This window comes from Pelmatolapia mariae, linkage group LG8, assembly GCF_036321145.2.
Source record: "Pelmatolapia mariae isolate MD_Pm_ZW linkage group LG8, Pm_UMD_F_2, whole genome shotgun sequence".
Taxonomy (NCBI): Eukaryota; Metazoa; Chordata; class Actinopteri; order Cichliformes; family Cichlidae; genus Pelmatolapia; species Pelmatolapia mariae.
In genome coordinates this window covers 4,178,941-4,193,768 of record NC_086234.1, presented here as the reverse complement: position 1 = coordinate 4,193,768, position 14,828 = coordinate 4,178,941, and the positions used below count along the sequence as shown (strand labels likewise).

At 43.4% G+C, this 14,828-nt stretch overlaps 1 protein-coding gene across 1 annotated transcript; it reads right to left on the bottom strand.

Moving 5' to 3' along the window:
* Positions 1–239: 239 nt before the first annotated feature.
* LOC134633363 (galanin receptor 2a) lies at positions 240–4,112 on the bottom strand. The gene is made up of 2 exons (XM_063482231.1): positions 3,772–4,112; positions 240–876 (listed from the first exon to the last, which is right to left on the bottom strand). Exons 1-2 carry the CDS (start codon positions 4,110–4,112, stop codon positions 240–242), a joined length of 978 nt encoding a protein of 325 aa, XP_063338301.1.
* Positions 4,113–14,828: the final 10,716 nt, after the last annotated feature.

Sequence of the window (14,828 nt, the reverse complement as noted above, 5' to 3'; positions counted from 1 at the left end):
AGTACATTTTAATTTATATGTAAATTGCGAAACAGTCTCGTGTAACAGACTCCTCGACTGAATTTGTAGACAATGTTGCCATCTGCCAGCTAAGTGCCTTTGATGGCTAAAAATGTCCTGGAGGTCAGGAGACTGTTGTGAAGACCTCCTTGATCTTCTGTGACCAGCTTTGTTACTTTAGAACTCAGCAGTTCCTTCTATGTGGTAGATGGCTGGCTCTTCCTCCAAGGCTGTTACCTTTAATTGGACACATCGATGCTGCTGACCATGTTCACTGCCTGAACATGCACCTTATTCACCTCCCTCCTCTTCAGCGAGCAGCTGAACACCTTCCTGAAGCCTTTGCGGAAATGCTTTGACACGAGGGCGTAGACGATGGGGTTGAGACAGGAGTTGGCGTAAGCCACAAAGTGTGAGAGGATGCGGAGGACATAGGTGGTGTAGTTGAGCGGGAATCGGCCCAACCACATGCAGAGGATTACCAGGTGATGGGGAAGCCAGCAAAGGCAGAAGAGAGCAGCGACTATGATGATCATCTTGGAGACTTTCCACTTGGCCCGCCTCGACTCGGACATGTCCTTCAAGGGGCCCACGCTGGTCCACAGGTATCGGATGGTGCGGGCGTAGGTGAGGCCGAGCACCAACACGGGGACGAGGTAGCCGAAGACAAACGTGCACATATCCATTATGATGCGAGGTTTGGACTCCCACGTAGGAATGCACACAACAGTGCCAGCCAGGTCCATCTGTGAGAAGTAGCTGAGATACGGTCCAGAGAAAACCAAGGCCAGGGCCCAGAGGAGGCCGATGGAGGTGAGTGCGTTCTTTGGCGTCCTCATCTCTCGGGAGCGGAGCGGGTAGCAAATGGCTAAATACCTGTAGGAGCAGAGGAAGACGCGTGATCTACAAATACAGTATTAATCATTGAAGGCGTTGGACAAAGATGAAATCTCAAAAAATAAAGATGGAGCAGAAACAGTAAAGCAAACCAACATAAATAAATAAATGATCAGCCCTCACAGCCCTCACTGTGCCATCATGGACACAGCACATGGATGAACCACTGTACCGCTACTGGTTTGTGAAGCCTTCATTTCAGCTCTGCAGCTGTCACGTTAGTTTTTTTTTTTAACCAGAGGTGACGATATTTGTGTTTATCATATTGTAATAGTCAGTCCGTTTAGCTGGGTGTATACACAGGTCACTCAGACACCTGCTTTTTAGTGCTTTTAAATAAAACACCAGAGATGTTAGCGTCTGTTACACTTCATCACACAGAAAACTGTATTATATAATGATAATCATAGAGCCATATCTGATAATGGCATTAAAAATCGACCATTAACATCATAAAAACAGCCAAAGCCTTTATACAATTTTAACTGTTTTTTAAAAATATATTTTGCTTCCAAGGATCCAGACTTGTCTTTTTTAAAGTGGTCTTAAACAATAGTTCTCGAGGCTGTTTAAAGGTCTTTAAAATTTGAATTGAATTGTATTTTTAGGGACTTTGATACTTGCAGAAACAAGCCACCCTCAAGTGGCCGTAATAGGAACTGCAGTTTTTTGATGCTTCAGCTTGCTGTGTGACCACAGCTGGCTCTATGCTGGGTTTCGGTTCTGGCACCAGATGTGAGTCTAAACTACACCAGATGTTAACCACATGTTGCCTCAAACGTTAACCAGGTTGGCCTACAGTTCAAACACTTAGCAAAGCAACATAATCATCACTCACTAAGAAACATCATTATTAAAAGAGAAACTCTAAATATGACCACTGAGCACACTGATTTTTGGAACTTGACCTCGCCCAGCTCTAATCTTGCCAGATAATTAAAGCTAGAAGATGTAATTTATGCCATATCTGCCACATCTGGAACACTGTGCTGCCTGTAAAAATAATGACACAAAGACTGTTTAATCCACCAGTTACCTTCATACAAAGTGCAGAACACAGAAATGAACCAAATCTTGCTGCTTGTATGTTTGTGCTACCTGAAATTTATGAAGACAAATGTCATCATTATCAGCTCGCCCCTGGTTCCCTGCACACTCTAACTCAATTTCTTGGCTCAGAGTTTTTATTTCCCTTCATTTTTAATCCTCAGATGTTGTGCAGACTCAAATTAATATGATAACACGAGTGTAAGTAAAGTTTTCGTGCTTTGTAGGCGGATGTATAGAGCGCCATGCAAAGGTTATGGATGTTTCTGTCCAAAGGAGACATTGTACAGAGTGCACAAAAATCCAGTAAAAGCTGAAAAATGTTTTTTTCTTTTAATTTTAGTGCCTAAAAACGTGCAGGAATTGAATATTTGAAATGACAGATATTTCAAAGTGATGAAGAAAAAGTGCAGCTAATTTGAAGAAAAGAAGCATTAGAATAAAAGTAGAAAACGTAAAGCAACTCTACTGTGAGCTGAGTTGGTAGTTCAGAGTCTGAGATTACAGATTCACGTGCTTCTGTAGCTGTGACTCTAACATATATATCAGATCAGTGCTTCGTATGTTTGTGTCTCAGTCTGGCCCAGGGTCGGCCTCACCTCTGTCCACTTGTACCCAGAGCTGTCTGCTCTCTGTAATCTGGACCATTCAGTTGGAGACTTTAAACAAACAAATGTTCCCATTAACATTCTCTTCTGTGACGTCTGTCTCGCTGTAACTGGGAGAAATCATTAAAAACAGGATGACTCCAATCACACTGCAATTTTAGTTGAGTTCTTATGAGTTTCGTGTTGGTTTTGGTCTTTTTTGATTATTATTGTACGGATGGCATACATCAGAGGAAACCAGTACAAGCTTTACAATAAAAACAGAACTTTGTAAAGATGTTGACTCACAGTCTTGCTGACATCCAGAGTCAAATCTTTTCAGTTGGTTTACATTTTTTTAAGAGTCTAGTTTTTATTTTTATTTTTTTTACTTCAGTTTCAGTTAATTACAATAACCTTGGGAACATCTAGACTCTATTCTGACCAGATTTCTGAGAATTTCAGAAGAAATGAGAACCTCCTTGATTTTTTTCCTGCAAATTAAAAATATTGTGACCCACAGTTTTTGAAACAATTGTTGAAAGTTTGCCTCAACACCGTCTTAATATCCTTGCTTTCCGGTCAGCTCCAATAACACGATTAGTTCCTGAGAGATATTTTAATTGTACAGAAAGTTTAAAACATGCGCAGACGTGCTGTAGAAATCAGTGGGTTAACAAACAGGTGAGACTTGAGGATTTAAGATGGTTTTCCATCTCAATCTGATATCAGATCAGTTTTAAAAGACGAAACTGATCTGATATCAGACAGAACTGTGAAACCATTACACTCCAGGGCTGAAACCTGTAATAACGCAAACACAACACAGATGGAAGAGCAAATCATGTCTGTGTGAGAATGTTTAGAGAATAACGATCTAAAAGTAAAACAGAATCCTCTGAGCTGCTCTCGATTATATTCCATTAAATGCTGAAGTATCACCTGTTGCCTAATTTGTCTATTTCCATTTATATAAAAGACATTTTTCATCATACATTGATAAAGAAAATGCACGAAATCCACTAGAAATCGGGACATTGTGACTTAATGCGTCACCCTCATGCTCAAAGGAAACCTAGCCCGACGGGTTGAAGCTGCCTGAGGTTTTATATAAAAAAGACATAAAGAATAATAGTTATTTAGGTGTTTTAGGTTTTTGTTTCAGTAATCTGAAAGTAGACACGCTACAGAAGCGGCTAACAGGCCAGAGCAACTCTTATAAAGTGCAGAGATCGCGCACCTGTCCAGGGACACGGCTGTCAGGGTGAAGATGCTCGCGTACATGGTGAGGAAGATGATGAAGTGCACCACTTTGCAGACCGCAGGTCCGAACACCCACTCATCCAGAGTGTAGATGGTGGCCTGGAAGGGCACGCAGAACACGATGAAGCACAGATCCGCGATGGCCAGGTTGAGGATGAACAGGTTGGTGGTTTTGGTGTTCATCTGCCCGCTGCGAAACAGGACCGCGAGCACCAGAGAGTTCCCCACCGTGCCGAGCAGGAAGATGACGGCGAATCCCACGCAAACGAGCGCAGACTCCGCTTTCCAAGTGGAGGAATTGGACACAGAGTCATTCATCGTTCACACGGTCACGCGTGTGTCCAGCAACGTTAAAGGCGAGGCTGCCTGCTCTGCGCGCAAACGTCTCCAGTAGGAAACAGACGCAACACAGAACCCCGCTCCAGGGTGAGGGGCTCTCAGCATCCCCGCAAAAATTTACCATACCCCGAGTGACACATACGCCACTTTCACACCACCGAGGAAGAAAGGTGGGACCTGTCCAGGTGTGACAGGGTCGACACAGAAAAAGAAGCCACGAGAATTCAGTGAGTTTTACAAAGAAACGCATTCAGCCAATGAGCAAAAGTCTGATTTGGTTTCCTGACACCTGAGTGAACAGCCGGAGATACTTTCACTGCTCCTGCTGGAATATTGTACATGATCGGTCACCTGTTGATCCTGTAAAACCTCCGCGTTGTTACCATTCGACCAGCACGCCCCCCTGTGGGCATTCTGAAACACTGCAGTGAAGTTTATTTATTTCTATCGGTCGTGTTTGTTCTGTTTGAAGTTTTGTTTGAATTTCCCTTCTCAGTATTCTGTTTGTGCTTGTCTGTCAAGGCAGTGAAGTTAATGGGGAATATATAAAAATATCAGATTTTTTTTTCTAATTCCCCTCTCACCCCTGCGGACGGTCTATCCTTCAAGATCAGGTCCTCTATCAGAGGCCTGGGAGCTTGAGGGTCCTGCGCAGTATCTTAGCTGTTCCCAGGACTGCGCGCTTCTGGACAGAGATCTCAGACGTTATTCCCGGGATCTGCTGGAGCCACTCACCCAGCCTGGGTGTCACTGCGAGTAGTGCTCTGATTACCACGGGGACCACTGTTACCTTCACCCTCCACATCCTCTCCAGCTCTTCTCTGAGCCCTTGGTACTTCTCCAGCTTCTCCTGTTCCTTTTTCCTGATGTTGCTGTCATTCGGTATCACTACATCTATCATTCCTCTGCTTGTCTACCACCACTATGTCCGGTTGGTTAGCCATCACCACTTTGTCTGTCTGTATCTGGAAGTCCCACAGGATCTTAGCTCGGTCATTATCCTAGCCTAGGAGGCGTCTCCCATTTTGACCTCAGGACTTCCAGGCCATACTCAGCACAGATGTTTCTACTATGACAGCCTCTTGGTGTTCCATGTATGCCCTGCCTGCTGTTATGTCTCAGGATTATCTTTACACAGCCTGGGGTCTTGCCTCTTAGATCTTGTTCCTGTGCTGCCATGATTTTATATATGAAAAATAAACGCGCTCCTTCCCTAAAGCTCATATTAGCAGCTCCCTCCTCTCTGACTCAGCTGTAAATCAAATAAGGATTTGATTGGTCTGCACGCATTAAGTGTATCTAAGGTCCTGGAGGCTGCTGTGTTCTGTCTGAACATTACTGGATTGCCCGAGTTGGCTGAAGAGAACTCAAGACTTTGCTCTGAAGTGTATAATGTTGTTTTTATATTCCCCTGTTTGCCTCGTGAATATTTGTATATTTTATTTTGTATGGTTACTTCTAAATATGTTGGCCTCACAGGGAGATTTTGTTTTTTTCTAAATAGTCATAATTTCTTTCTTAAATAAAGATGAAATTCAAAGAATTGCAAACAAATTTAACATCCCAAAATAACAGCATCATTTTCTCTGCTGCCAATACGAACCAAGGCAGTAAGAACAGTTTTAATAAATAGCTCTATTTAGCTTTATTATCATCACTTTGACCTTTAGATCAATCAGTCTTTTCTTTATGTTGGCAGTACACAGCACACTTGTAACACTCATAGTGTTATGAGACTTTTTGTCAATTTTTGACCAATAAAATCATCAAGTTGACTTTGAAGACCTCGGTGGATGAACTCTACACCTCTACACAGTTTAATCAGAATTCATTCAAAACTTTTCGAGCCATCCTGTTTACAGACAGAATGAAACTCACTCACATGCAAACGCCTCAAAAACATTAAAGCCCTGGCAGCGGTAATAATGGATTTCAATTCCAGTCAGTCAGTTAAAAAAAATCTGTTTTTATGTATTTATTGTTTCTTCAAGAACAAACAAATAGAGCAATGAAATGTTCCCCATACCCACCCCTCTGAGATTACAACTACACAAAAATAATAGAAAGAAACACACAGGTGTGGTGCATTAAGGTGGATATTAATGTGACTAACACAGAGCAAATATATGCAAAGACAGAAAGAAAAGGTTCCTTCTTGTTAACCCAGCATCTGTTTATAAGTCCAGTATGTCACAATTAAAAGTGCTACTGGGACAAACGTTTGCGTTATGATAACCTCAGACTTTTACCATATGGGATGAAAGGCTATGAGATGCCTTTAACATTTTCCAGAGAGTTAGCTCTGCTGCATTCAGCTTTAAAAAAATAGACTCCCCAAAATGATATCCCTCAGTGTCTGCGTGCTCGCTGTTTGAACATTTAAGTTGTCAGATTTATCCTCCTGTCTGCTCAGGGCCTCTAGAGTGGTATCATTAAAATGAACATTAGTCTTCAAGCTTTTCATGAAGATTTTAAACCACTGCAGACAGAAATATAAATCTCATCTGGCCTGTCTACAGATTTTTAAAGATCTTTAGAAGACAGATTTGAGGGCTGAGTAATGTTTTTAGGACTTTTCTATAAATTAAGATCCTTAATGTATAAATATAATAATAGGAGTATTTTTCCTGTGATGTTCATGACTGAAGGAAAACCTCTTTGTGCTTTGGCTAAAATAGCAAACAGAGAAGTGGGAGGTCTTCAGGTAAAAGTGAGTTTAAGGCCAGTTCAAGGTGAATGCTTTAATGTATCTACAGGCTGACTGAACTCATCATCAGAAAGTCAAAGACCCCGCCGCTGTGACCTCCTTTCATACTCATATTTTCCCACCAGCACACACACCTACAGACAAGGACGTGGTAACTTCATCCAGCAGCTGCACACGTGCAAACAGCCTCACTTGACTATATTTAACAGAGCGCTTGCTTTTTTTATCCAGGAGTATCCAGGAGGAAGCGTCTGCCTCGGGCCTTTTGTTTCCTCCTCTGGGAGTCTGAGTTAGTCCACCATCGAACATCCTGGAAGTTTGAGGAAGTTCAACAAAGCCTGAGCGTGATCTCATCGTTATCTGTGCGAGCAAAGTCGTGCCAGTCTAAACAACCCCCAGAGGGTTTCGCTTCAGATCGTCCGGTGGTTGATGATGTGATGTTTTGATTGTGGGATTTTCTTGTTACTGTCATATATTAATTGCCAAGCAGCTGTGAACAAAGGGAAAAAGGATTACGCCACCAGTTTTGTCTGTTTTAGTTTGACTACAAATGCTGTCAAGTTATTCCACAGAAAGTGACATACGAGGGTTTAATTAAACACTCATATATGTATTTGGGTTCAGGTTTTTCCACTGTAGGAGGTCAAACGGGCAAAAAATGGCACACAGAGTGGTTTATGTTACCCGCGTGTAACCACAACCAGGTCAACATGGTAAATGTTACCTGGTTAAATTTACTATTTGGTGCTGGAACGAGTTCATTTGTTTTTTATATTTCTGTTTTTTTCTTTTTCTTTTTTAAGCACTCTTTTTGTAATCAGGAAGTTGAGCTCTTGAGATGAGCGATCCCTTCTGTGCAAATATCCTGGCCCAACATCTAGCTTTTTGTTCCTGTCACAGAGTGAATCACTGGGACAACATGGAAACAAAGCATACGTGCTGCTCTTTGTATCTACCGAACTCGAATATGTAAAAACAGAAGATGAGGACGAGGTTGATGCGGTCGCTCTGCATCTGAAGGCCACATAATCAGTTTTTCAGGATGTAGCTCAGGTGGTCGAGCGGGTCACCTACTAACCGGAAGGTTGGTGGTTCGATCCCAGTCTGCTCCAGTCTATGTGCCAAATATCCTTGGGCAAGATACTAACCCCAGGTTACTCTCCGATGCATCCATCAGAGTATGAATGTGTATGTTAGTTAGGTAGCACTAATAAAACTCCAGAAAAGTGATTGGGTGAAAAGCGCTTTGAGTGCTCAGATAGAATAGAAAAGTGCTACATAAGAACAAGTCTATTTTTTAACATTTCCTGTCATACACTGTTCCAGAGGTGGTTCCTATTAAGTATACCCAATGTTTGTGATGAGGCGAGTGTATGTATGAGTAATCCCTGTGAGCCAAATCCTCAGGCTGTGAACTGCTCTGAACACTCAGCTTCACCCATTTTTCCCCAACTCTTTGCTCTGTATGATGTCATTGATAGGGGAGAGCCTTAATAAGATCATCTCAAGCTCACAGCTCTGTGTGTAAGCACCCACCCAACCTCCTGTTTTTAAGGGTTAAACAAAAAGGAAAGCTTGCTTAAAGGGACAAATGAGCAAGATTAATTTAAACTTTAAATCATGCTGTAGTAGCTACAAAGAATAAACATACAGAAATGAGCAAACCTGATATGAATGAAAACGAAGTGAAAGCTCATAAAAAAGCTTCGTACTGTAACGCAGCTTTATTGCCTGATTCACGTATGTGTGCAGGACATTTAAAGTTAACAAATTTGTGACTCATAAAGTTACATTTAAACAGCAGACTTCACTGAGATGAGGAGATGCTACTGATGTTCTTTTTCTCACTTGAGAACTGTTATTTAACTTCTTCTGCTGACTTTGCCCCTTTACCAGCAGATGTCAGCAGCAGCTCGAGTGACTGCAGTGACCGGGTTGCTGCTGCAGCCTGTTGCACACACACGCTCGCTGATTTCATCAGTGGATGTTGCACCAGAGGAGTTACAGATGGTGCTTCGTGTGTACTCCGATCTCAGCATCCCCCAGAAGCCGGGGCCCTTTAAGCTTCTGTGATGCATTAAGTCGTTTGGGTTTTCCATGTGTCAGTCCTGCTGGGTAGTGATAAAAGTTACAACTGACAAATGACGGCCTCGCCTTCGCATGACGCTCTCCTGAGAGCGTTTAGTCAAAGCCGATGAAGCGTAAGAAATTATACAAGATTAAAGTGAGGGGCCGACTCGCAGCTGTCGAAGCATTGCGTGCATCCAACATAATTCATCAGCGAGTGTTTTTAGGCTCTGGGAAACACTGGAGAGTCAGCTGGGGAGCTTTGCCCTGACTTTTTTGCTCAGTCCTCTTTGCAGGAGGTGACTCTCAGGCAGATCAAGATTAACCTGAGTCATGCTTCCGACGCTTTCTGCTGCCGCTACCAAACAGCAGGAACCCACCGGGTAGGAAATGACATCACTGGTCTGTGCTCATTGGCTGGGCGGTGCAGGAATGTTAAAAAGCTGCCTGCTGGGTGAGGCTGGTGACCAGACGCTGCAGAGTGGTAGTGACCACACATGGGAATATTTGAACTTTAATCAGAAGAAACCATTAGAGAAGCAGCAGGTGGAGGCAATGGGCTCTGACCAACATGTACGTACTGAATGCACCATTACCTGATGCAGGGCATCTGCAGGGGATAAAGAGTTATAGAAACTCCTCTGTGGAAGCGAAAATGTCATCAGAGTGCTTAAAACTAGGAGACCGGCTTGATTTGGGTTCTGCGGGGTGGTGTTAAAGCTCATCAGGAACGACCATGGCGCTTGTTCTGAGTGTTCCTGCGGGCCGCAACCCACACATCATGATTCCCTCATTAAGAACGACTCCAGCCCACAAGTGTCAACACTTGCAGTGAGGCGGATCGAGAAGCAGTGACCTCAAAACATCTGCTCTTTCCAACAACACAGGGCTCCACTCATGTCTAAACTCCGCAGAGTAACAGAGGCTGATAAACCTCCTGCTAATGGTCATTTTAGAGCACACACACATGCACACCCAAACACACACACCAAGCTGCCTCGCCGATAGTCCCACACTTTATAAATAGCGTGCGCTTTTAATACGCGCGTGTGTCCAGTGGATAACGTCAGCGCTTTGGGAGAGAGGCTCAAGGAGTGTTTCATTATAAACCTGTACCATTAAAACTTGCTGGCTCAGTCTGGATTTTGGCTCTCACGTCCCTTCTCAAACTTTTATGAGGCCAGTTATGATCCTAAATCGATGCAGGAAACTGAGATGGAGGAGTTGGGTAAGGTAAGCGGTGCCATGACCTCATGAAGGAAAGGTAGAGCTGGTGATTGTGTGGCTATTTGCACCGTCACGTATTGTATTCTGCAGCTTTAATGGTGGATGCTGCGTCTGTCTGAATCTGCACTCACAAGTATCAGAAACGCCACGCTACAGGGCTTCGTCTCGTTGGAGTCAGCACCATCTTGACAAACCAGGATTCAAAGATTATTAAGCAGCAGTGGATGGAAGCTGGAAAGAATCTGATTATTTCAAAATTCCATTAAAAGCTGGACGAAAACCCACCCAGTGTGCTAAAGTGCATGATTATAGTCAGACACGAGACAGGTGATGTCATCAAGAAAGAAAGAGAGCGTCATCTATTAATGAATGTCTGTGGGCAAGCTGAGGGAGGTAAAAAAGAAAAGAAAAAAAAAGAGTATACTCAATAAATATATAAATATGGCTTGCACTGTAAAATATCAGGAAACAGGAAAGCGGTATACGAACACCAGTTCATTTAGGTGTGGTAAGAGGGCAGTGCTGATCGTCTCGCGACATCTCTTGATTTCCATGTTTCCATCTTCATCATCTTGGGATGTCCAAGATGCAACACTCCTTATTATCCAGTACAACACTACAAGGGTTAAAACAAGGGATGCACTGATCGGATATTTGGATCTTTTAGAGTATCTGTGACAGAATTCTAGTTAGCAGCAGAGCTAAGATAGCACTGGGGAAGCCAACAGCAAAGGCCCAGCAGGTTGGATGTTTTTCATTCCACCTAACAAAGGACTAAACCTAGATTTACATAGTAGAGCAGGACACGGGCATGCTTGCTTGCTTGTCCAATTCAGTGTCGCTGTGAGGCTGGAGCCCATCCCTGATGCCACGGGATGAAAGACAGGTTACACCCTGGACAGGTCGCCAGTCTGTTGTACGGTTAAGAAGCAGACCATCATTCACACCGATGGATAATTTAGAATCACCAATTAACCTAACCCCAGTAATTGCATGTTTGTAGACTGTAGGAGAAAGCTGGGGTACCCGAGAAAACTCATGCAGATACCAGGAGAGCATGCAAACTGCACGCAGAAAGGCCTGACCCGGGACCTTATTGCTGTGAGGCAACAGTGCCAACCCCCATGGCACTGTGTTGCCTTAAGAAAAGCTGAATTGATGCATCTTTAGGTTAAATCCATCAACTGCAGTGCCCATCACCCCTCTTTGGCCCCGTCATCTTTCAGGTCGGGTTGTTATTGTGCTAATATTGTGTGTCTGTATAATAATATCATTAGTTCTTATTCCATGTGCACTCAGAAGAGTTGACTCACACGATACGACTGCAAACATCCTTAAAGACGTCACTTCAATCCTCACAGTCATTTACTGCAACTCTAATATACTGGGCTAAGGCCAAAAAGCAAACAATCCATCCCTGTCCACCTACTCACACAACACACTTTTCCGGTGGGATTAAATAAGATCAGAACTTGACTTGAGTTCAAAGGTCACAAAGTTCAAAGCATGCAGGTGCTTCGGAAAGCTGCGAGAGGAAGTAAAGAGGGAAAAGCAGAGAAGGCTGTGAGAGAACCACAATCACGCAAGTTGCGTGTGGTTTCCAGCTTCTTGCCAAGACCTCTCACTCTCTGCATCCCAGACTTTCTCCCTGAGTTATCCAATCCCCCTGTCATCTCCACTGGCTGCCCTCCCCACTCCCACTCTCGACCGCACACAAATGGTTTGAATAAGAGGTCTGCATGACTGGGCTGCGGCTACAGACGAAATCCTGAAGAGTGATAGTTTACTTAGCCTAAATACCCCCGATTAGACAAATTGAAACATTGTTGTTATGCGGTGGAAACTCAAGGACCCATTGGCCGATTGTGCTCCCCCCGTTCCGGAAAAGAATGTGCTTTACGGACTTTCGTCATGCGAAAACCACAAGATCTGGCACAAGTGGAAAAAACACAAAATAAAACCAAAAAACCGCCCCCGAAAAAACGCTGCAACAAAATCAACTAAAATCCTCCACCAAAACAAAAACTGTTAAACAGAAAGTGAACATTGTCAAATACAGATGATTCACAAAGGAGGCAGGCACACGCGACTCAGGCTTCTGTGACTACTGAAAAACATGTCTTACCACAAACTGACTTATGGTACGAGCCATGATGTCACTTTTTCCTCTCATTTTGAATGTCTCCAGGATCACAAACAAGGCCTGCATCAACTGAACTGATCGCAAACAACGTCTCTAAAAAATAAGAAACCAATCATCGGGCCACACATTATGAAGGAATCATTCAAAAACAATTTAAATGACTCAACTTCCGAGTCCCACGGGATTCAAAGTCAGCCAACTGTCATCTCAGTAAAAAGTTGCAATTTGTAAGACAAAAGAGACCTTTTTCTTTTCTGCTACTTACATATTGCAGTATACACATGTGCTACACACACACAGTTGGTAACAATATACCAAAACCGATTCCGCCAAACTGGAGCGGGACGGCAGTGGAGACTCATAAAAGGGAGCGGTAGCAGCTTCGCCCGCCAGTGGACTCCGTCTGGCCGGGCAGTCTGGTGTCAAGCGCTCAGCAGCTCGACTCCACACCTGGAAAATAAAGTCACTCTACAACTGCAAGAATCTGCATTACCAACAGCGCTCCTACATCTGCACAGTAAAGAGGAGTCAGTAAAGTTGTCTGTATGAGACTGTTGATCACTTCAGTTGATCTTCACAGTCTACAGAGGATAAATAACGATGATGCGAGACTCCTGGATCTCCAGCAGGTTTCGTTTTTTTTAAGTATAGTGCAAAAGATTTCAAAATCTACTTGATGGATTTCCATGAAATTAAAATGACAACAACAAATAAACTTTCCTCCTAAATTACAATATGTTAGGACCAGGAACTCTGAGGGACTATCTTATAATTTAGTAGCACCGCTGTCCTTTATTAACACCAAGGTTAAGCCAACAACAACTGTTGGATGGATTGCCATCAATGTTCACTGACTTTTGTCATTTCACCATTTCATACAATAAAATAACCTTTAGATTTGAACAAAAATCTCCGGTTCTAAATTAATATATCATCTGAGGACCATGAAATCTAAAATACTTCATGAGGACTCAGGTTATCCTCTGTCCATTATTACCACCACAGTGAAGCATGAGCACACTCCCAAGCCACTTTGGTAGTTACACCTAGCTAGCACTGGGTTGGAACCACATTTGCCTGCTTCTTACATCAGGCTTTTCTACTCGAACACTCAAAGAGCTTTATGTCTCATTCACCATCTTATAAGTGCCTCAAGTGGAGTTTAGTATCTTGCCCAAAGATACGTTGGCATGCAGACAAGCAGCCAGGGATTGAACCGCCAACCTTTTGATTAGAAGATGACCAGCCTACCTCCACAGCCACCTTCAGAACTGCCTTACTTCTTTGTGCTGCCTCAAAACTTACCTCAGAGTTTGTGTCCATGTTGTCCATGACACCATCAAGCAATTTCCTCATATTTGTCAGCTGCACGTCCAAAAATGAGATCTGGTGACTGTGGAGTGAACTCATCATGTTCAAGAAACCTGTTTGAGATGATTTGACCTTCATGACATGGTAAATTATCTTACTGGAAGCAGTCATCAGAAGATGGGTTTAATCTTCTGTTGTCCAGTTTGGTGACAGTGCATAAACTCTAGCTTCACTTTCCTGTTCTTTGTGGACAGCAGGCGTCTCACCCAGCTGCTGTGTGAGACGCCTGCTGCTGTAGCCCATCTGCTTCAAGGATCGACATGTTGTGTGTTCAGACATGCTCTTCTCACTACCGTGCATTCTCCTTTGACCTCTGACATGAAGAAGGCATTTTCACCCAGAAAACTGCTGCTCACTGGGTATTTTCTCTTTTGTAGACTATTGCCTGTAAACTGTAGATCAGCAGTTTGTGAACAGCCTGCCTGCCAAAATCCCCCACGACATGTCCAAAGTCTTAAAGTATTTAATTACCTTTCTTACAAAGTCTGATGGTCAGTTTGACCTTGAGGTTTCTGGCAGTAATCAGTATAAATGTATAGAAATAGCCACACACTGACATCAAGTGATGATTGCTCTTTACATAAACAGAACTGTGGGTCTTTGTTCATTTTGCACTCCATTACTCTACACGAATTTCCTCTGCAGAACTAAGAAAAATACAGACACATCCGACCACATTATGCCGCTTCTTTCTTCACCCGCTGCTTAAGGCATAGACCTTTGGGTGATATTCGGGCCACCTGGAATTACGTTTCCTTGCCTTTTGGTGCAATTACAACATCAGGGACTTTTTGCCAAGTCTCCTCAGAAACTCACGAAAGTCTGTGCTGTGTGTGTGTGTGTGGCAAAAGTGAGTAAAAACACTGCACTAGGAGCGCAGGGTGTCGTGCGAATGAGCCTTTCCAGGTTCCTATGACATGAGCGCAGGTGTGCCCCACCATTACCAGCACATTGAGATGAGATGGTGTGTGGGTTCGTTGATTTAGATGGTTTAGGAAGCAAAGGGACACTTGGAAGCCGAGTTGATTCAAGAAACGTGACCGCACGGAAGCCCTTTGGCAACCTGAGTTCAAAGAAAGCGAGAGATTTCTGGAACAAGTCCAGCTACTTTTGAGGTGTGAGGAGAAAGTCTGAAGAAGTTAAAGCTCTAGCAACACCTGCAGCACACAGAGGTGTGCCG

Excerpts from the sequence above, each read along its gene's own strand:
- LOC134633363 (XM_063482231.1), bottom strand. The coding sequence starts at position 4,112 with ATGAATGACTCTGTGTCCAATTCCTCCACTTGGAAAGCGGAGTCTGCG. Across the intron at positions 877-3,771 it reads ACAGCCGTGTCCCTGGACAG|GTATTTAGCCATTTGCTACC; the intron begins GTGCGCGATCTC and ends CTGCTCCTACAG.